This window comes from Drosophila ficusphila, unplaced genomic scaffold, assembly GCF_018152265.1.
Source record: "Drosophila ficusphila isolate 14025-0441.05 unplaced genomic scaffold, ASM1815226v1 contig_791, whole genome shotgun sequence".
NCBI classification, from domain to species: domain Eukaryota; kingdom Metazoa; phylum Arthropoda; class Insecta; order Diptera; family Drosophilidae; genus Drosophila; species Drosophila ficusphila.
In genome coordinates, this window is record NW_025064737.1 from 16,824,098 (window position 1) to 16,846,331 (window position 22,234).

A 22,234-nucleotide genomic window follows, 5' to 3' on the forward strand; every position below is an offset into this window, starting at 1 on the left:
GTTGTGTTGTGAGTTTCTCTTGTATATACTTTATAAAACATGCAGTCGACAAACCGCACTGTATATAGGATTAAATATGCTAAAGATTAAATATATTAAGTTGCTTGGTTTCGTGCTGACTAGTTCGGTGTTCTGGCCAATATGTAAATGCAAATGATGTAAATTGACGTGTGATATATAGTTCGGTGTTCTCCCTCGATCAGGGAGAATCGGAACTCGTGACCCATTAATGCGTAGTTATTCGTGTGAAGATGAAATCATGGCATCATCGCTACCGGATGCTCGTATGCGACTGGATGGAACGCACTATATTCGATTGTCTATCGGGGCAGACAATGAACAGCTAGAATTGTACTAAGGCAAACGAGTTGAAATGCACGCGATGATTAACTCAGATGCGACTGGAGCAGTCCAGGAAGCCTTCTCAAAATAAATGCAAATGGCAGTGAGCATTACTTCTTCTTGGCGGGATCAAGTTTAACCAAATCTATACTTTAAATTGATCTAATCGCGATCATAGTCCCTGCAAGACGAGGGCGGCAGACTCATCGAAACGGCTGAATCGAGACTGGAATTAATAATGAAAAAGTAAGTTTTTGTTGGATGATGAATACAGTAGAAGACTTACCGTCGGCTCTCGCTTTCCAGGAGGTGGGCATCCACCGGATGCTGGGATACGTTGCGCAGGGAATCTCCCAGTGTGCTTCTCAGGTGCTGCATTTCCCGATTGGCCTTTGAGCTTCTCAGAATATATTGTTGACGCCGCTTGGCCTCTTGGGCCAACTGCTCGCGCAGCATGGAGATCTGTTGAAGATCGGTTTATTCCATTTCTGTTTCTTGTTAATAATAAATAGAAGCACCCACCTGATTCTCCAAGCGAAGAACCTGTTGCCGGTGCGACTGTTCCCTGGCATCGAGCAGCTTCTCGGCATGCATCTGGGCACTGCGATAGCGATCCCCATCTAATCCATCATGGCACTTGGCGCTGTCGTTCATGCGCGCCTTGCATCGCGCCAACTCCGATTCCTTCTCCGCCAGCAGAGTTTCCAGGCGGCGCACCTTGAGGCGCAGATCGCGTGTCTCCTGCTCGATGACACTGTGATCCAATCCGCAGTTGAAGGATCCTCCTCCACCACCACCACCTCCGCCTCCGCCGGCATTGCCACCACCCACATCATAGCGATTGGAGTCGAGCTCTCCGGAATCAGCAGCTCCTCCATAATAGGAGTTGGACTTTTCGGCACGGTCGTAGGCATTTCCGCCGGAGAACTTGCTCTTGCGTTCGCACTCCAATTGCTTGACTTTGTCCTGGAAATAATTAGAAGTATATTTTATAAAGCTATAGGGTTATAAATATATTTTATAATATTAATTTAATTATTTACCTGGAGAGTCTGCAGTTTGCTGCGTAGCTCTGACTTCTCCCGCTGCGAGGACTTCAGCTGTCTGCTGAGTTCATCCTCGCCATTGCCGCCTCCGTTTCCGTTGGTCAAACCCTTGTCGCCGCCGCTCTCCTGGTTCCACTTGGCGATGCGCAACTGCGACTCCAGAGCGGACCGTTGGACCTCCAGATCGGTGACCTGCTCCTGCAGCCGCTGATTGCCATCCAACTGGGCCTGCTGACTCCGACGCAGCTCGTTGAGATTGGTCTGGGCGCTGTCCAAACGCTCGGTAAGGATGCGCTTCTCGTTCTCGGCGGTCTGCAGGGACTTCTGCACCAGCTTCAGCTTATCCTCGTTGGCCTGCGAGCAGTGTCCCTGCTCGGAGAGCTCCTTCTGCAGGGTCTTCAGTTCGCCCCTCAACTGGGTTTCACTCACGGCGGACTTTTGCAGGCGCTCCTTCAACTGATCCACGGTGGACTTGAGGGCAGTGCAGCGATCTTCCAGTTGGGTGAGAGCACGGTTCTGGTTCTCCAGCCTTTCGGTCATCTGACGAATGCTGCAGTCCTTCTCCTGCAGCGCCATTTGCAGCCGGGTGAGATCACCTTCCATGGCAACCCGCTGGAGATCCAGCTTACTGGCCCTGCCCTCCACCTTGGCCAGTTCCTCCTGCAGCTGGCGCTTCTCGTTGTCCAACTTCGAGCACTGCTGGCGGCTCTTCTCCAGACGCTCCTCATTCTGACCATTCTCCTCGGAGGTGGCGGCCAACTGCATTTCCGTTTGGGCCAATCGTTCCCTTAGCAACTGACACTCATCGTTGCGGTGCTTGAGCTTCTCCTCCAGCGCCTGGATGGCCGAGATCTTCATCTTGCGGTCCGTTTCCAGGTTGCTCTTCTCCTCCTGCAGATTCCGCAACATGGCCTGCAGCTTGCCCAGCTTGGCATCGCATTTCAGCTGCTGCTCGGCGGCATCTTGAAGCTGTTTCTTGGCTGCTCCCAGTTGGGATTTGTAGTCATCCTTCTCGCGCTCCAACTGAGCCACCTGGTGCATGAGGTTGCGAACGCCCTTCCTCACCAGATCCGGATCCACATCGATGGGTCCGTCGGGACACTGGGAGGTGCTCCTGTTATCGTAGTCGCCGCAACTGCGCGACGGACTGAATCTCCTCGAGGGACTGAGCAAACGGTGCGAGAGATTCACACTGCCATCCACCTGGATGCCGGCAATCCTGCGCAGCGTGTGGACCACGGAGGAGAGCTTCTGCTCGGTGTCCCGCTTGTGCAGCTCCACGCAGGACAACTGCTCATCCAGAGCACGAATCCTACCCTCGGCTCCGCCCAAACGAGCCTTTAACTCCTGGATCTGCTGCGTGGCATCCGCGAGGCAAACCTCCAGGTTGTGCTTCTGATCCTCCAGACGCTTCTCTCGGCCACGACCCTCCTCCAGGCGCTGGGCCAACTCCTGCTCCCTGGCATGGAAACGGTGCTCCTCCTGGTTGTTCTGGCAGCGGGCCCTTCCCAACTCCTGGCGCGTGGCACACAGATTGGCCTCCAGGTCGGACAGCTGCTTCTTGATCTGGCACAGCTCCTGCTGGGCCCGCTCCTTCAGCTCCACCTCGGCCACCAGCTTGCACTGCAGCTCCTTGCCGCCCTCGTCCTTCTGGGCAAACTCCACTTGGGCCTTCTGCAACTGCGCCTTGGTGGCATTCAGATCCTGGGTGGTCTTCGTGAAGTGGTTCTCCGTCTCCTTGAGGATCGTACTCAGCCGCGTGCGTTCGTTCTCCAGCGAGTTCTTGGTGTCCTCCAGATTGCTGATCTTCTGCAGGGCCTCCTCGATAGCGCGGGCCTGTTCCCGCTTGGCGCTCTCCACGCGCTTGACATGATCACGCAGCTCCTTGTTGCTCCCGGAGTACTTGTCCCGCTCGATGTTGCTGTCCGCCAGTTGGCGACGACAGTCGGTCAGCTCCTTGCGCAAGCTGTCGATGAAGCCCTCACCTGGAGAAGAAATGTTTAGTTTAGTTTAGTTTTATGGCTTTTCATGCCCTTGCAGAGGGTATTTTAATTTCAGGCAGAAGTTAGCAACGCAGTTAAGGAGACACCTTAGACCCCATAAAATATATACTATTATATTCTTGATTAAAATCTCGATCTGAATCGAACAAGACATGTAAGTCCGTCTGCTTCTAAGCAAAACAGTCTCTCAGTTTCCAAATGTCCAAAAAATTTTAAGTCCATAACTTTTCTAATTTTAGTCAGATTTTCAAGTGACCTTCCTCCAAAAGTTTCTATTTTAATTCTCTACACTACATCAACTACAACTACATCATTAGATCATTTTTTATTTGTTGGCCGATTTTTTTTAAATTTGTATAGTATAAAGTAGGATGGTACTCACCCTCCTTGGATTTGCGCAGCGCATCCTGCAGCTCGTTGTTGGTGCCTTCCATTTTGTCCTCCTTGAGACGGATCTCCATCTTCAGCTCCTCGCTAACACGACACAAAGTGTCCCGCTCCTCTCGCATGCTACTCAACTGGAGTTCCTGCTTGCGGATGCACTCCTCCAACTTGATCCTGAAAAATAAGAGAAAATAATATAAATAAATAATTTATATTGTTTTAAGGTACATAAAATTATTCAGTGAACTATTATAGTTTTTTAAATTCAAAAATAATCTTTAAAAACTACTCACTTGTGCTCCTCCTCCTTGGTCCTCATTTGCACCATTTCGTCCTTGAGCTGAGCAATGGCCGCCCGTTGCTTCTCATCCCGGGCATTTGCCTCCCGGCGGCTGCGATCGAGTGACTCCTGTTCGGTCTTGAGATCCCGGGACACGGCCTCCAGTCGCTCGGCCACCGCCTGCTTATCCCGGTGGGCAATCAGCAGAGCCTGTTGCTTCTCACTCTCCGCTCGAATCAGTGCCTCCTCGTGCTGCTGCACCAGACTTTCCAGATGAGCCTGCAGGGTGGCCAGTCGCTCCTGCAACTTCTCGATCTCATCATCCTTGGCCGTTTGCAGTGCCTGCAGAGCCTGTTGCATTCGCTTCTCAAGGGCGTTCCTCAGCTGAAGGATCTCCTCGCCATGTCGCTTGGCCGCATCCTCGGCACAAGCCTGAAGATTGGCGATCTTCTGATTGAAGTCACTTTCCGCCGCACGAGCCGCGTTGAGCAACTGCGTCTTGGTTTCTTGGGCCTTTCGCTGGCACTGCTCGAGTTCCTTTTGCAGACGAGCCACATGGTTCTTCAAGGACTCCTCGCGCACCAAAGCCTCCTGCAAATCCCGCTCCAACTGGCTTCGTCGCTCCTCGGTGGCCTCCAAAGTGGTGTTGGTATCAAAGAGAACCGATTCCAAGGATTCCTTCTCCGAACGCAAAGCAGCCAGAAGTTCGTTCAAGCGATGAGTGTCCTTCTCATGCAGATCAATGACCACCTGCTTCTCCTCCACATCCTTGACCATCTCCTCCAGATTTCGGTTCAATCGATTATTAGTTTCGGTGGTTTGTTCCAATCGCTGGCGAGTTCGCATGAGTTCCTCATTCAAAGCCTCCTTTTTGCGACACATGGCTGTTAGTTGATTGTGGATATCACCACGATCCCGGGTGACACAGGCCAAATCCTGCAGGATCTTCTCCTTTTCCAGTTGCAGGCACTTCAGTTTCTCACCGGCGGAAAGGTTATCTGTTTCCAGTTCAAGCCGCGCCTTGTCCAAAATGGCCAACTCCTTCTTGAGCTCTCCAATTTCATTGCACTGATCTGCGGACTGGAGACGGAGTTTCTTTCGCTCCTCTTGAGCTTCCTGGAGGCAACTTTGAACGCTCTTCAGTTCATCGGTGGTGGAGCAACTATTGTTGGATAGCTTCTCGTGCTTCTCCTGCAAGTCACACTTCTCCAGCAGAAGTTTGTCCAAGTCGTACTCCAAATCGGACTTCTGCTTCTCGAGCAGATTGATTAGGTTGTCCGATTCGATGCGCTGCTGCTCCAGAAGATCTCGATTCAGACTAACCCGATTGAGTTCTTCGCGGAGGGAGATGGTTTCCTCCCTCAAGCGACTGCTGCGATCTTCCTCGGATCTATAAGAAAACTAAGCTTAAAGGGATTTCTTTTAAAAAGTATTATAAGCTTTTACCTCAGGTTCAACTCGGTAATATTCTTGTCCTTCAGAATGCGCTGGATTTCCAACTCCACTGCCTTTTTGTCCTCCTCCATGGAATCAATGCGCTTCTGCAGTTTTCCACAGTTCAGCTGAAGCTTTTCAAAGTCACTGCTCAGGTTTTCGAACTGAAAAAGGATATATAATAGTTTCAATTAAAAATCAATCTTTATTTAGATTACTTATATGCTTTTAATAAATGTTTAAAACTATCTCCTCCTATTTCAGTGACTGATTACTTGTATAATCACTTTGTTTAATCATTATTGAAAAGCAATAGTATATAGAAAAGTTTTCTAGCCTCTTTGGCATATTCCTGAGTGGCGACCAACCAACCCATTTAGAGATACGAGATCCCAGTGCCGATGAACTTAGCCCCTTGTCATTTCCACTCACGCCGGCTGCAAATGCAATCTTCGCAGCCATAATTTGTAACTCATCGCAGACATGGCATCACCCCGGATTTGAGTTGGGAACATCATTAATATATACAATCTACGGCGTAATCAGCATCAGACGCAGACTAATCGAGTTATCACCGATCCGCCCCCAATCTGCCTTGACATCCACACTTGGAAAAATACTAGACCCATTACCCAATCAATTAAAAATTCCATGGAACAGCCAAAGAAATTGCAAGAGATTATTTCATCAGATGAATATTTCTTCTATTATAAATATTTAAATAATATTTATTTATTTAAGTAATATTTAAATGGTTCCTTTTGGATTTAAAACTTCTACTCCTATTTATATTCTGTTTCCTTTTCCTATTTACTTTATATTTACCCAACAAAATACCCTTAAAATATTATAGATATATAGTATATATACTCACCGCACTATTGATATCGGCTCTACCCATTTCGGACTGCTGCTTCTGGCTCCTCACGTCGTCCAATCCCCGCTGCAGACTCTCCCGCTCCTGCAGGAGTTCCGACAGCTTCGAGTTGCTGCTGTCCAGCTTCTCGGTGAGCTGCTGCATCTTGGTGGTCAGGAGCTGCTTGGTGCCCTCGCTGGTGTCCAGCTGCGCCTTGGTGGTGCGCAGTGTTTCGCTGGTGTGCTGGAATTTCACCTGCATGTCATGGAGAGCCAGTTGGTACTTATGCAGGGCCGCCTGTACGGCTGAGATGGTTCCCTCGGCAAATGCTTGCGAGGCACGTGTCGAGTTCCGGCGCGGGGATTTCCCACCACCTCCTCCACCAGTGGTGCTGCCCGGACCACCTGCTCCGCCGGCGGTGGCGTCACGCGAGAGGTGCATGTGCTGCATGACCCCGCCGGTGACCTCGGCGTCCGCCTCGCGATCAGCGATCTCGGCATCTTGAACAACCGCCTGCGCAATTTCCCGCATTGAGTTGTTCAGCCGCTCGATCTCGTCGCTATAACGACTGGCCAGAGCAGCCTGCGACTCCGCCTGGGCACAGCGATCCTCCAGCTTCTTCAGCTGGTTCATCAGCTCCAGCAGTCGCTGGTCCCGCTCCATAATCTCGTGCCGAGCACTTTCGTACTGCACCTTCAAGGTGGCCAACTGATTCTGGAGCTCGTCGTTGCTGCGCTGCGATTGCTTGAGCTCCTCATCCGCCGCCCGTTTCGCCTGCTGATGGGCAAAGGCCACCGATGCATTGGAGCCACTGATGTCCTTGCCCACGCAGCTAATCTCCTGACCCATTTTGGCCACCTCCGCCTTCATGGCCGTCTGCATTTCCTTGAAGGATCGCTTGACCGCCACCACTTCGCGCCACATTTTCAGCAAGCGATTGTGCTCGCTGTTGTAGTAGTCCTTAAAGGCCTGCTCCTCCTCCTTGAACTCGTCCTCCTTGATCAGCAGCTCATCCCGCAGTCCGGCCCAGTCGTTGGTCAGCTTCTGCAGGTCGTTGGTCAGCGCCTCGTTGGTCCGATTCGACTCCTCCAGCTGCTGGCGGAGCGCATTGTTCTGGGCCAGGATCTGCTCGCAGCGCTGGTGCTCCTCCTCCAGTTTGCGGCACAGTTCCGCTGCTCCACCGGAGCCACCGGCACCCAGGACATCGTCGTGGACATAGTCGCGACTGCAACTGGGAGGCGGCGAGTCCAGCGAGGAGCTGCAGGGCAAGCTGCTCTGGCCCAAAGTCAAAGATGTGGAGCACTGAAAGGAAAACAAGGAAAATTGTACCTCATTGAAATGAAATATTGAAACGCAGTTTGTTGAGGAATTCTATTGTAAACTAGGAAAAATTCACAGAAGGGAAGGAAAATTTAAAGGTATTTATTTAAGAATTTCATCACAAAAATTTAGAAGTATATCACCTTTAAATCGATCTTAAATTAAATGATTTATGGCATAGGAAAGTTAAAATTAAAGTCTCTTTTCTGTTACTTCACTTCAATTCATTGGAAATTTAAAAAAATGTGCCATTCAAATGTTTTCCACATTATATAGCAACCACAAATTTTCGAATTTTATGATAATTGCAATCACATTAACCTATGGCTTCCAAATAATAAAGAACTCAGCAAAACCAAAAAGATTAAATCGAACACAAATCGCATTACTCATACGCAACGTTGGCGTTTTCCATAGATTAAAACTTTTTGCACTTAAAACAGTTTTATTAGTTAGTTAGAGTGTTTTGTACTTACCAGCACCTGGCTGGTGGTTGGACCTGTGGTCAACTTGGGACCTGTTCCCGCCGTCGGCTTGATGGTCTCGTGCATGCGGTCCTCCAGATCGCTGCACCTCTGGCGGTACTGCTGGATCTTCGACTGGAGTCGGCTGACCAGGTTGGCCTGGTTGTGCTGCGCCTGCTTGTAGGTGTCCAAGCGACGTCGATAGCTGTGCGACTCATCCGCCAAGCGCTGACGCAGCTCCTGATTCTGGCGGAGAAGGGCGGAGGCATCCCCGCCCACGCTGCCACCGGCTCCTCCCACTCCTCCAACTCCTCCTCCTCCGCCCGGCGGACCGGGACTCATCATCCTGGGCGTGAGGACACCGGCGGCGGAGGCGGCAACGGAGGCGGCACTGGCGGAGGGGTCACGCCCACGCTGGCTGCGCGAGAAGGGCAGCCGGGAGGCGTTGGCCGGCGGGTGGAGGGGTGACGGCGCCCCCTGAAGGTCGACGGCCGATGGGCAGGGCGTTTGCTTGAAGTTATCGCGATACGCCTGCATCTGTGGAAAGCGATTTGCAAGAGGTGAAAGCGGGTGAGTTCAATTCGAGTTGCCTTTGCTGAGGAAATTGCTGAGTTGGTATTGCGTGCAACAGCAAAAATCTACCAACATTTCCATAGTTGGGTATTAGGATTAAGACATACCCTCTACTATTTGAACTCATAAATAACTAAAATTATAAATTTATATTATTAAAGGGTAATTAAAGCATTTAAAAGCACAATATTTGGAGTATTATACAATTAAACAAATGTAATCAATTATGTCATGATTATTATTATAACATAAATATGTGTTGTGGTTTTAAAAAGGTGCTTGTACACTTAAGTTTTTCATAATTTTCAGCAATTATTCATGGATAAACAACAAAAGAATTTATGCAAATTGATAAACAACAGAAGACCCTTTTGAATATCAGTCAACCCTTGCGTTCAACAATCTAAGGATAAAGGGTATGAAGCGGAAACTTTCTGGCCAAAAGTTTGGCGCCTCGCCTACGCTTCACAGCGACTCGATAAGTTAGTCCAAATTGATTTATTAACTTGTTCCGGGAACGGAGTCAGTCGTCATGACAGCTGTGCGGAGGTTCAGGTGTGTTCCCTCGCAAATAAACAAGCTCTGAGCGCCCCCTCTTCTTCGTTATTATCGTCCAAGGATCCCAGTCGAAGGAATCATTTCCTTCCATTTGCGTCCATACTTTCGAATGATATTTTTGGGGGCCCACTTGAGGAAATTGTTTTTTTTTTTCTGTTTTCGTGGGTCCGGAACAACACGCATTGCACAGTCTGTCACCAGGACAGCAAGTGTTTGTGTTTACCACCCCCATACTCCTCCGATCCGATCCAACTCCGATCCCAACTCCCTTCCCCCGGAAAGTCATTATAATTTCCTTGTCCTCGTATTTATTTTAATAAACAACATTTCCGCCGTTGTTGAAACTTCCTTTGACACGAATGCGTCTTCTAATTTTGAGCTCCTTATGCTGCACTCCCCAATCCACCCAAACCACCCAATCCTCCTCCCCATCCATTGCCATTTGGGTTTATGCAAACAATAAAAATATAATAGTAATATCCTTGATAGTGCGACTATGATTTGGCATGCAATCTGCTCCATGTCGCTTGTACTTTCTATTTTAGTTCCCGATTTACTATCACCAAGAGCCCAGTAAAATGGAGGTCGTAGTTCTTGGTTATGGGGAATATTGGGGGGAAAGATATGGAATCGAGAATCAATCATTTGATGACTTTAACTAGCGATTAGCTCAGCAATGATGTATGTAGAGGTAGTCTGCTTATATTTTATTTCATTTGAAATATGCATGTCTATTATTCTTATTAAGAAAAACTTTCTAGCTAATCCTATAAATCATAATTGTGTATTCTGAACAAAAGATAAGTAAAACCGAATTAATAAAAATGTCACCATTAAGACTGCATTGTCATGCAAGTTAATTAAATAAAAAAAGTTTATTTATTTTTAACCTGACATCAAACAGAAAAATTTCATTCTCTTTCAGATTTGTACTTTTTACTATTGAAGAACATTTCGTAAATTCTAAATAAAGTCAGTTTTATAAAATAAATATTCCAATCTAAAAATGTATGGCATAGTAAAAGTGACTTTCCAAAACAAGCAAACAACATTTAAAGATTTCTAAATTTTGAAATCTCTCTTCCTTAACTATTATTCTCTAAGATTTTTAGAATTCACTTTTCCAACGAAAGTCTGTGACTTACTTCTCACTGGCAATTAATCCGGCTGATATATGTATATCCCACTTGAATCCTCGAGTTGACTTTTCAGGCACTTTCTTTTGTTTGGTTTTATTTTGTTTCCAAATTAAGACCGCGCACTAGACACTGTTGTTAACTGATTGAGCTCCAATTGAATACTCATCAAGTTATCACGGAATCCTGCGGCTCGACGAGTCCTGCGGCTCCACCGCTAACGTGTCCTGCCTGGTGGCAATTGACACAAATTTGCGGAATGCGGAAGCACTAAACGCAACTAATGCTCCTCGGTAGGGAAAGTTAATCAGGGCCTAAACTGGCTTTCTTCTTGGTTGGCTGCCTTCTTGGTCAATGGGAACTGTCGAACTGTCCAAGTCCGCGGAACTAAGCCAACTGAGCTTCGAGCCAACTTTTTGCAAGGAGGAAGAAAGGATTCCCTTTTCGAACTAACCGCCATTAAGGACTGTTCCGTCTGGGGACTGCAACTACACCTTCCACTTGGGGCAGAAGACGGAGGAGGACTGGGGCAGAATAAACATTGAATTAACAAATTCCTGGTTACCAGCGGCAACCGCAATTGATTACGGAAAGAGGAGCCTCACAATTATGTTTTTGGCGTGCGAGCGAGCAACAAATGCAAATCGTGTCTCGAAGCATATTCCGAATGCCGAATGCGGTCGGTCAAATCGGGCGATATATCGATGGTGTATAGCCCATAGGGTTCACTATAACCCACAAGAAGGTGGTGGGTGGTTCCTTCAGCTGGTCACAAGGTTCATGCCCAACTGCTTTTAATAAGTCAACTGGCGGGGTAATAAATTGGGAATGCACAGGAGTCCCAGTCGATTAACCCTTTTCATGATTTACTGGCGGTGAATACAAATCAGCTGCTATAAATAGTTGAACCCTTGACTAAGTAAGCTAAAATAGTTAGAGAAAACGAGCATAGTTGAATAAAATGTAGAATTAATTGAAAATATAACACAAGTTTAAATAGATGATGCAATATTTAATTAACTTATTCAATTTCAATCATTTTTTATACTAATAAAAATCATTATTTGTCATCATGTTACTTCATAGATTTCCCGATGAACGAACACGAATTCTTCGGATCATCCAAGCCTTATGTGCAATCACGTAATGAAAAGATCGCAGTGAATGCTTCATAAGCTGAAGCCTCGCTAAAAAGCAAATGTCAAAATGTTTCCTGGCACAGGTTGCGAATTCTATTGCGATGGAGGAGATCTGGGGTTATCGCCATCGTTCATATCATATCAGTTGCATACTCATGCAGCCCATATATAAAGTACATAGGTGAGACAGCTATTTCAATGGCTCGGCGACTAAAATGGATGCCAGAAAAGAAAAAAGTACCGAGCTGTTGGAACTGAAATATACCTACTCGTATATTGAATTTAAATAACCTTATCAGCCAGCCGTTTTTAACCTGAGGAGCGACCTTGCGATGATATCAATGTGCGCCAGGTACACAGAATCGAATTATTTCCACACAAATCGGGTACAGATGTACATATAGTATGTGTAAATTAGAATCGCGACAAGCGGACTCTCAAAGTCCGAAGATTGGTTATGCATTCGCCATTAAGGTGTTTGTTTGCTTCACTTTCAGTTTCTTAATCTCGGCCCGATGCCATAAGGTCTATACTATGTGTAGGTGTGAGATTATAATGCCGAGCATAAGTTTGCCTGTCGCGCTTTTCTTGCGCGGGTTCTCTGGGTTCTCGGGTTCATAGTAGAGCCTCGTTATCAGCTGAAATGGGATTGAATACCTTGCCAGTGTGTTTGTGGCAGGCCAAAGTCCCATTTTACCACTAATCTGGAACTGCTGCTTCGGGGACCTGCATTGCATTGCGATCGAACTCTCCGCTGGAAGACTCTTCCATTTCGATTTCGATCTTGCCTCTTCTCTCTTGACAACGGGCGCCACTTGGATGATATTGGATGGAACCTTCAAGCCGCCGCTGTCCGATGATTTATACACCGATCGCCAAAGATCAGACAGACGGACGGAGGAGAGCGGATCCGCCGGAGAGTTGGCGACAATAATCATCACGTTCACACACACTGTCCGGCTGATCACCATCCATATAGGTCTATATGTGCGGTAGCTAATTACTGATACACTGGGAAAAAACAGTGGTAGTATTAAAAAATATTTAAAAATATTCACATAATAATAGTTTGTAAGAAACAAAATGTATTACATAATTTCTTACCTATTATAAAATATGAATTCGAAATCTTTATGATTATTTATGACTGACTGAGATGTCTAGGGAACACCTGCTATTAAATCTTATCAAAAATCATTTAATAAGCATCCCGAATCAATCATTCTGATTTGATAATCTTTTAATTAACAGTTCCAGCATAGCAACCATAAATATACATTTTTGATAAGCCCACCAGCATAGTGATTCACTGACCTACCCGAAATTAATGCAGGCGATTACTTCTAAGGTCACTATTAAGAAATAGGTAGACTTTAAACTTTAAAGGTTTTTTAGTGTCTGGACCTGATAGTGCTATAAATATAAGTTATCAAAAATACTTGTTGCCAAAGTCTATTTCCAGACAGCAATAAAAGTAGTGCAATTAACTTAATCAGCGCGATAAAGAGCCATAAGATCTAATCACTACGGCAACTAGCAGAAACAATTCGAACGATTCACGATTAGTTTCAGTGGAGTTTTCTGGCAGTGCATAGGTATTGGACAGGGATTGGTCGATCCGAAACCGATGGACATGTGTGTCTGGGGTGGGTTATCAATAGCGGCTACTGCATCCCATAGGTTTAAAGTATAGCTCCCTATTTAAAACGCGCTTTAGTCACCGTTCGGATTTTGCCAGCAGCAGCACGGCAGCGATAATCGAAGATTACTATAATAATCGGCGGAGATAATACGGAATACGGAATACGCGAGTGCGATCGACGTTGAGTCCAGAAGAGATCGAAGATGTCCCAGACCCTGGACGATCTGCTGTTGCGCCAGGAGCACGCCCGCCAACTGCGACAGGCGTCGCGCTCCAAGTTCCGGCGGATCAACTCGCTGGATTTGATTCCGGAGCATCCCAGTCAGTCGGAGGAGGAGGAGGACGGCGGCAAGGATGCGCAGACGCCGCATCGCCATTTCGTCACCCTGCGAAGGCAGAGAACTGCGGATGGCAGTTTGCTGAGGAGTCAGTTCCAAACGCAGACACCGATTCAACCGAGTTTCGGCACCCGAGTCCTGCTCTTTGGACCCCAGTTGCTGATGCGCCTGGTGCTCACCATCCTGAGATACGTGCTCTACATACCCCTATCCATTGCGGCTCCCAGTTTCTGGTTGTCCGCTCTTCTGTGGATTTTCTGGAAGCTCTTGAGGGTGCCTATTGCTTTGGTGAAGTGGTTGCTCAGTGGCGAGGAGGATCTGGGTACAGTGCAGCGCCAGAAGACCATCCTCCTCAGTTGCGGCAGCACCATTCAGACCCTTCACTTGGCCAGGAACTTCTACGGATCCGGTGCACGAGTGGTGGTCTTCGAGTTTGAGGGATTGTTCGGACTGGCAAGGTTCTCCACGGCAGTGGATAAGTTCTACGTGGTCCCGAGGCCAACGGCGAGCAATCCTGACCAGTATATCGCCGCCTTGTGCCACATTGTGAAGAAGGAAAGGCCATCGGTCTATGTACCCGTTTGTGCCACCAGTCCGGCGTATTATGATGCCCTGGCCAAGCCACATTTGGAGGTCCTGGGATGCGCCAGCTTCGTTCCGGGAGTGCAGGAAACCCAGCAGCTGGACGATTGCCTGCAGCTCTTTCAGAGATGCGAGCAGCAACAGATGGCTTTACCAGCCCATGTGGTTGTCACTGCTCCACGGCAGCTGCAGCAGATCTACGAAAGTGGCTTTGTGGGCAGCTATCGCAACATCCTGATGGCCGCCGGAATGCAGGGAGTCCTGGAGAGGCACAAGTACATACTGCCCAACAGGAGAGCGGAACTGAAGCTGAACCAACACGAGATCAGCGAGAGCCAGCCGTGGCTGGTGGTCAGGGATCAGCCGGGCTATCACCACTACGTGACCTGCACCACGGTGAAGGATTCGCGGGTGGTGGCCAACGTGAGTTGCCGGGTGGAGCACCACACGAAGAATCTGATACCAGTCCATCGAGATGATGAGGCACAGATTGAGCTCTGGCTGCGCTCCTTTTTCGCCAAGGTGCGTTTCCAGAGGCCCATTAATGGACACATTAGCTTCCGCCTGGTCAAGAGTCCCGCCCACGGGGGTCAGTTCGTGCCTCTGGGCACGCGACTAGGCGTGGCCCTGCCCTACATATGCCACAATCGATCGCACGCCCAGCTCTTGTGCCGTGCGATGAAGTGCATCCACAGGAGGGGTTTGCCCGAGGACGAGCTGCCCAACTGGAGCTGGTCGGCGCTGGAGAGGAGCACCTCGACCACGGCGCTGGACAAAAGGGAGGCGCTGTTCGCCTACTGGGACCCGTTGCCGTACTGCGCCTACTATCACTTCCAGCTGCCGCTCGAGAACGTCAAGCTGTTTTTGCAGCGACGGAATCGCGCCACGACCAAAAGTTTATCGCCCCGCATCACGGTGCCGGTTCATTGAACGCGAGGGGGGCACCACTACGGGCACCACAATGGGAACCACAAATGGGAATGGGAATGGGAGAACCAGAGAATCTGAGAATCGGAGTATCACAGAATCGCAGAATCGGAATCTGAGCCCGGAGCAAGTGCATCACCATCGGAATCGCGGAATCAGCGAAAGAGCGAGAGAACGAGAGAGATTACACAGACTGATCAATAATGGAATATATAGAAATATAGCGTACATATATACGTAGCATATATATTATTGCATTCTATACTATTTCTTTTTTTTTGTTTACGCCAATGGGGTTCAACATCCATCTAAGAAGATTAGGCACGTTTAAAAAACATGTACCGCACACTCAAACACACACACACACGCACACACTTACACACACCACATGCATTTTGCACGAATATAGAATATATACCATACTATACTATACTGTACAATAAATAATATTTATATTTTTATTACCCATTTGACTTAATTTCTTATTTGCACGCGCTTTGCTTCGATGCGTTTTCAGTTTTTGCGGCGCACTTCTTTGTTTGACTTTTCAAAACTGAACTGTTAAATACATTTTAATGGCAATTTAATCACGGTTTTTAATAACAGAAAGCCAAAAATTAATTATTTAGGGTCGATTTTTTTTTAAAGAATAATTTTGTGTCCCGAAAACAGCCAACTGGTACTAATTGGTTTCTAAGTTTTCGTTTTGTATTTATTCCATCGAATTAATTAGTCATCTTCTTTCACTGCATATGCAGATAAAAATGTTTTATATTTGTTACTGAGGAATTATAGTTTAGGTATTTATTATTTATTTAAAACTTTTAGTTTTGTCGATAACCAAACAAATTAAACGTAGATATTGCGCATTGAGAATAACATTCCAAAATATGTTAAATGAACTGATTTTTTTACTCATTTAATTCATTAAAGCATTTGTAAGTTGCATTTCACTTAATATTTAAAATTTGTTGTACACTTTTCAGTAGTTCTTTGTTTACATACACAAACCAAACTGACCTGACGGGTTGCAATGGCCTGTCCTTGATCCTTTGGTGGTGCCTAAACTGGTGGCGGTGGTGGTTTTGGCCACGTTTCTTCCTCCTGAACCCGGACAGTTGTTGTGGACGCCTCGGGTTACCAGGCAACGGCTTTGGGTCAGCTTAATTGCGGTTGGTTGGCGGTAACTGAGCCATTTGCATTATCCTTATCAATGAGCCAACAAGGTGCATATGGGGGTGGTGAGCACAGCACTTTCACACCAAAAAAGAAATTTTAAAATTATTTGCATAATTTATGGGGTAGAAATGCACTCTAATTTCTCCTTCAAGCGTGACAAAAGGAGTTTAAATTTTGTGAAATAAATGAATATAAATAGAAAATATACAAATTTATAAACAAATTGCTTTAATGGTGTAAATAATGGTACATACAAATACACTCAAGAAAAACAGACCAATGAAACACAAACAAATTGATTTTTGGTTTTTTGTTTAATACTTAAAGTAATTGCACCTTATTGCCTAACTATTTGAAAACTTGGTAGCTTAATATTTATAACAGAATAACTAATCCCATACTATCAAGAACATAGGGAACCTTTTAAATTTATAAACTTTTAATTTTGTTATTTTAACGGGTTTAAAATTTAAAATTTCAGTGTGGCCAGTGTTCGCACATTCTCTAGGCTTTTCGTTATTCTAGGCGCAACCCGAGGTTCGAACCATAACAATTGTAAGCAAACAGGTTTTTTTAGGTTTTGGTTGGTCAAGAACTTTTGGGGGAACACCGTTTCTCCATCTGGTAACTCTGAATGGTGATTTTGGATGTGGAACAATGAACAACAGCCCCAAGGATTCGTACCGCGGTGGAGGAGGCCCGGGCCTCCCGGACGGCGGTGCATCGGCTGGCGTGGCGATCAGCATTGAGAGCGATGACAATGAGTCCACGACGGCGGAGCACGACTACCTGCTGCCCGCCGCTTCGTCGTCAGTGACCTCTGGAGTTGGCGTTGGTGGCGGGGGAGGAGGAGGCGCAGGTGTTTCTGGGGGTTCGGGCAACACCAGCATCAATCTGGAGCACAGCCACGTACCCACAGCCAGGAGCAGCAGTCTGAGTGGCGGCAACGCCCGCCACGGCAACATTCTGTCCACCTTCTTGGCCCGACAGCGATCTTATACGCCTGCGAGCAACAGTAGTTCCCCGATTAGAGTAACCACACAGATGAATCGCCGTTTGCAACAGTCGCGCAGCATGGGCGCCAACACTGGCGGCAGTTTGGAGGAGCCACCTAGCAACGGATCAGCTACCGGCGGACCAGGTGCCTCACCCTCAACGGCTGCAGGTGTTCGGCAGTTGGGCTTTTGGCGCGTCAACCTCAACGATGTCTTCTCCCTGTCCACGGCCCCTTCGACGGAGGCCCTGCGCTCCTTTATTACACATTCCAATTTCCGGTATCCACCCGCTGCTGCAGCAACAGGAGCTCAACCAGCAGCTGCCGCCAATCCCGTAGACAATTCGCACATACTGCTCGGCCCACAGCAGCAGCAGCCATCGTTGGCGGAACCAGCCAGTCCGCAGCGATACAGCCGCGTGGGAAGCGGATCTGCACCCAGTGCCACTGGAGTCATGGGCAGGAGCATCTCACTGCGCGAGGGAGAGATGCGGCACAATCACGGCCTTAACGGAGGACGACACAATGCCAGTGTCATAGGGCTGCACAGCAATCCCGTGGCCTTCGAGGAGCATGAACTCAATGATAGTCTGGACCTGGGCGAGGGAAACGATATCGGCGAGAACGGAGGAGGTGGCAATGGCCAGATAGACCCGCCAGAGAACCCGCCAGAAGATGAACACCTCATCTCCGATGACATGGTGGTGCAGATCCTCAGCCATTTTGTACGCTATCTGCCGCTAATCTTCATATTGTTCATCAAGTTTATACACGACCACCTGCTGGGCATTGTGGATCTTCTGGTGCTTCAGACAGTGATGTACAATATTAATCGTTCGGTGCGCAATCAGGTGGCCCGGCTGGCCCAAAAGAACTACGCTGTAATGACAAGGGATGTCTGCCTTATTGTGGTGGTGGTCGCAGTGCGTCTGTTCCTGGCCACTGCGCCGCCAGATCCTTTGGGTCTCATTGTGCCGCCGCCGTTTAAATACATTACCCTCGAGTTCACCGGGCTGCCTTACCACACGATCGCCGAGGGAGACAGGATGATGACCGACAATCCCACGACGTCAAAGGAAACCATCAAAGCGTCCATCTCAAATGATACGTATTCAGCCCTTAAAGTTATTCCGCTGGGCATGTTACTTTACTATATTGCTGTGAGCGATCTCATAATCAAGCTGCTGACAATGCTGGTCAAAATATTTATTACCATGCTGCCGCACCATCTGATGAGACACAAAGTGCGGGTGAGTAATACTTTTCTAGAGGGATCGATGCCCGATAAAGACAAGAACTACTTTTGTTTAATCAGTAGGAGATAATAATAATTCACTTAGTAAAGTTATTAGCGAAAATGATAGGTATGTTTAAAGCTCCCATTGATTTTCAAACTTTTTGATTATTGTCTTAAAGCACATAAAGACGGAGTTTCGGTATATAACAAAAACCAATTATAGAAATATCTGTAATGTTACACTTCCCATTATATAATGACTAACAAGGTAATCTCAATTTCCCACTTTGCAGTAAGATATGATTCATTTTTGTGTGCAATATTGAAGAAAACAATGCAAGGCTAAATTAATTCATTGTCATGATATTTTAATAGAATCAAGTTCTGAAATTTATACTGTGGGATTTCCCTAATAATATTTGTTGTTGTTCCTTCAAGGCCCGACTTTATGTGCTGGTGGAGTACACATCTCAGTTCTACAGGGCGCTGACACCCATATCCCAGTGGTTCCTGTTTTTATACGAGTCCTATTCGGGTCTGGAAGTAGTCTCCGGAGGACTCTTCTCCGCCCTCTACCTGGGCGCCAAGATATTTGAGCTGGTGGAGCGCGGCAAGTCGCTTAAAAAATCGATTGTGACCTTCAGGAAAAATATTGTAAGACGGATAGAGTTAAAAAAAAATTAAAATTAAAAAATTGCTAACACTCATTTTTTTAAGGACTCTGAGCGACCGCCGACCAAGGACGAGATGGATGCCGCGGGAGCCCTCTGTCCCATTTGCCATGACGCCTTCAACACGCCCACCGTGCTGGAGTGCGGCCACATCTTCTGTGATGAGTGCGTCCAGACCTGGTTCAAACGCGAACAGACCTGCCCGATGTGCCGGGCGAAGGTCAGCGACGATCCCGCCTGGCAGGACGGCAGCACCACCTTCTTCCATCAGTTGTACTAGCTGCGCCACCAAAGAAATTTTCCACGGATTTCGCGTGTACATATATGTAGTCGCTAGCTAGCCTTTTGTTTAATTAAACTGACAGTTATTAATTATTACTACAAGACAAATTAAATGTCCTTTGGTTTTTGCTATGAGCTATTTACGACGCCTGGCGGCGTCCAGAGATCTGGACTCGTAAAACTCCCCATCTCCGCGTGTGGCCTTCTTGTTAATCTCGGCGTGGCGCTCCTTGGTCACGATCTCCTCCAACACCTCGCTGTCGCCCTTAATGAGGCGGACTCGTCCTGTGACCGGATCCACCTCCCTGCGAATTTGGCTCTGCCGGCGCTGGTATTCTTCCGGAGTTTCTGGTGCATGCGACTTGCTGTTCATCAGTGCTTGAGTTTTTGGGGGGCAAAGGGTTCAGCAAAACCTAGGTGGTTCATAATATAGTGGGGATCTTACGGACCTATTGGGATGGCAAAGTCCTCCTCCTCGCTGCCACTTTCGGGCTGCTTTGGCTGCGGAGGAGCTGGCGGAGGGGACTCCTCCTTTTTCCGGCTGTGCTTTTTTGACTTTCTTGACTTGTGCTTGTCCTTGTGCTCCCTGCGCTTTTCCTTGTGCTTTTTCTTTGATTTTTTCTCACTTTTGCCCATTTTTAGTTGCTTACAAAAGAACGTAAACAAAACGATTTTTTGTGGTACTGTCAGCAAAAAGTCGATAAACGGATACCGTGTAATTATTATGGGTAAATGTTAGGGTTGTATTCTTGACGGAAAGTTTTTTGTTACCATTTAAAAAAATGTGGATTACATTTTAAAAGATTTTTAGCGATCAACAGATTTTGTTTTAAAGTGCATAATTATTAATTAAATAAAGCTATCAACTTATCTCAATAAATTAAATCAAAAAGTCCCTTAGTTAAAATAGATTTCAAAGCGCATAAAATGTACATTTTAAACAAAATTTCGGTCACCCTGGACCACCCCCTGCTTCCATACCTGTTTTTTTAGAATGGTATATTAGCTGTTAATAAGCTATATATTTTCTATAAATATAACAGGAGTTACAAAGCACATAAGGAAATGGTATACCCTCTATAACAGGGTGTGTAACCGCTGTAAGAGCAGTGTTAGAAAACTTCAAATCCGCGCGACGATTTACAGCACGGGCGCCTTTTGACAGCGCCGCGTGGAATGTGGATTGCAAGTGGAACCTAATCAGACGCATGTTGTGTTGTGTACAAAAAGAAACGTCAAACTAAAGTTGAGCGAACCAAAACGAAACGGCCAAGAAATAAGCAAACCCACTGGAAACCACCAAGGACGAAGCACAGGACGCACGAATAATCACCAGATAAAAAGCGAGAGAGCGGTGAATCCGTAGCGAACCGCTTTCCCAAAAAGCGGCGGCCCCAAAAAAAATCGCCCACAAGAGAATCCACCAATAACCCACACTCACACAAACGCGCGAGCACACACAACCAAACACACACACGCGCAGCCAAGGAGCAAAAGAAGAATTGCGCCAGAAGAAGCAGCAGCATCTAGAATCTAGTAGTGCAATCACCCGGATCCACAGGTTCTCGTTCCAACGGTTGGAGCAGCACCAAGGAAACAGACCAGGAATCAGCAGATCGTTAGCAGGCAGCAGCAACCAGTCGGCCACTCAGAATCATTGCCAGGATGAGCATGGAGAAAGTAGCCAGCAAGCAGTACGAGTCGTAAGTGGAGCCTCTCCACCAACCAGGGAACCACCAACCAATAACCCATCCATCCAATCATTCACTCCTCAAACGCTCCACCGCCAGCAACAAAACTGGGCCAGCATCACCTTCTTCACTTGGCCAATTGTTAGGTTATGTTCTGGCTGCACTTTACGTGCGCCCTACGCGATTTATTCATCGATATCCTCCTCTGACTGGCGTAATAGAATCTCAGCGGCCAGCTGCTCATCCTTGTCGCAGGCGAGGTAAGCCTGCACGGCCTCCAGGCGATGGAAACCCAGTGCCTCCAGTCGCTCTACTGCGGCGTCTTCTTCGGCGGTCAGGTTGACCTGCACGTTTTCTCCTATTCCCGGTGTAGAGTTTTCACTGGCACCATTGCCAGTCAGATCCATTTCGGCCAGTCTGGTCATAATTAACTGGAGTAGCTCGGGATTTTCGCGTATCAAGTTACGCATTTGGGCAAGACCAGGATCGCCCTCCAGTGCCCCTAATCCTTCGCCTGATGCCTGGGCGCTTACCGGTGCAGAGACCGAGCCATGCTGCACTGAAGGCTCCTGGGGAATCCCACTGATCAAATACTCAATGGCACGTTCCGGATGATTAAAGCTAGCGCGAAGGGCGGAACGCACCTCCTGCTCGCCGTAGCCCATGGCCATGAGAGCACGCACACGCTGCTCATCGGGAGCCACTGAAGGTGCAACCACTTGGTTGGTGCCAACCTCACCAGGAACAACTGCTGCAGGCGGGGTTGTTGGGGCGACCTGCTCTTCTGCCGGCTTCACCTGTATAGTCTTCTTGCCCATCAACACAATTATCTTGTCCTCTGCTATGTTGTATTCGCTGAGCGGCAAGGCATCCTCCATGATGCGACCGCTGTAGATCAACTGCAAGCTCTCCACGGGCAAGGACACTTCGGGCATGTTGCACAGTTTTTGCTTCAAGGCCCGCACATCCTGCGATTCGTTCATCTCCAGAGAGATGGTGCGCTGGTCCAGCATACGGATGGACAGCTTCATTATTCAAATTTTAAATCCTAAGCGTTTCTGATTCGAAGATTGAAAGGAATGTGGTGATCCGGTGAACCTTATTTTAAGTTTGATTTCTAAGCCTCGACATACTAATCAAAAGTCGTTTCTCTCGT

General features: G+C 47.4%; 6 protein-coding genes and 1 long non-coding RNA gene across 9 annotated transcripts in view; 4 read left to right on the top strand and 3 right to left on the bottom strand.

Annotated features, from left to right (window-relative positions):
* Position 1: 1 nt before the first annotated feature.
* Positions 2 to 15,873, bottom strand: LOC108092033 (rootletin). Of its 2 annotated transcripts, none has more exons than XM_017191473.2 (10): positions 15,490 to 15,873; positions 8,142 to 8,666; positions 6,364 to 7,647; positions 5,502 to 5,653; positions 4,069 to 5,445; positions 3,774 to 3,949; positions 1,386 to 3,373; positions 865 to 1,308; positions 629 to 804; positions 2 to 568 (listed from the first exon to the last, which is right to left on the bottom strand). In XM_017191473.2, exons 2-10 carry the CDS (start codon positions 8,664 to 8,666, stop codon positions 505 to 507), a joined length of 6,186 nt encoding a protein of 2,061 aa, XP_017046962.1. In that variant the 5' UTR covers positions 15,490 to 15,873; the 3' UTR covers positions 2 to 504. The 2 variants fall into 2 exon arrangements, with proteins under 2 accessions (XP_017046962.1, XP_017046963.1); XM_017191474.2 differs by lacking the exon at positions 15,490 to 15,873 and adding an exon at positions 10,406 to 10,930.
* On the top strand, positions 8,586 to 12,663 carry LOC122320720. Its single transcript, XR_006245781.1, has 2 exons — positions 8,586 to 8,699; positions 11,483 to 12,663. It is a non-coding gene; the product is annotated as an uncharacterized LOC122320720 (long non-coding RNA).
* On the top strand, positions 13,244 to 15,269 carry LOC108092037. Its single transcript, XM_017191476.2, has one exon. The coding sequence runs from the start codon at positions 13,381 to 13,383 to the stop codon at positions 15,025 to 15,027; it is 1,647 nt and encodes a 548-aa protein (XP_017046965.1). The 5' UTR covers positions 13,244 to 13,380; the 3' UTR covers positions 15,028 to 15,269.
* A 950-nt stretch (positions 15,874 to 16,823) lies between the features above and the next one.
* On the top strand, positions 16,824 to 19,495 carry LOC108091954. The gene is made up of 3 exons (XM_017191351.2): positions 16,824 to 18,447; positions 18,873 to 19,088; positions 19,152 to 19,495. Exons 1-3 carry the CDS (start codon positions 16,861 to 16,863, stop codon positions 19,383 to 19,385), a joined length of 2,037 nt encoding a protein of 678 aa, XP_017046840.1. The 5' UTR covers positions 16,824 to 16,860; the 3' UTR covers positions 19,386 to 19,495.
* Positions 19,414 to 20,084, bottom strand: LOC108091959 (ADP-ribosylation factor-like protein 6-interacting protein 4). The gene is made up of 2 exons (XM_017191357.2): positions 19,837 to 20,084; positions 19,414 to 19,765 (listed from the first exon to the last, which is right to left on the bottom strand). The coding sequence occupies exons 1-2, from the start codon at positions 20,021 to 20,023 to the stop codon at positions 19,524 to 19,526; spliced, it is 429 nt and encodes a 142-aa protein (XP_017046846.1). The 5' UTR covers positions 20,024 to 20,084; the 3' UTR covers positions 19,414 to 19,523.
* Positions 20,085 to 20,582: 498 nt separating this feature from the next.
* The window catches only part of LOC108091958 (eukaryotic translation initiation factor 4E type 2), a 46,164-nt gene continuing 44,512 nt past the window's right edge, over positions 20,583 to 22,234 (top strand). For both annotated transcript variants that reach the window (XM_017191355.2, XM_017191354.1), the window contains exon 1: positions 20,583 to 21,090. In XM_017191355.2, coding sequence (XP_017046844.1) covers positions 21,053 to 21,090 — 38 coding nt within the window. In that variant the 5' untranslated portion in view covers positions 20,583 to 21,052. The remainder of the gene's footprint in view (positions 21,091 to 22,234) is intronic.
* LOC108091957 (UV excision repair protein RAD23 homolog A) lies at positions 21,222 to 22,198 on the bottom strand. The gene has a single exon (XM_017191353.2). The coding sequence runs from the start codon at positions 22,107 to 22,109 to the stop codon at positions 21,264 to 21,266; it is 846 nt and encodes a 281-aa protein (XP_017046842.1). The 5' UTR covers positions 22,110 to 22,198; the 3' UTR covers positions 21,222 to 21,263.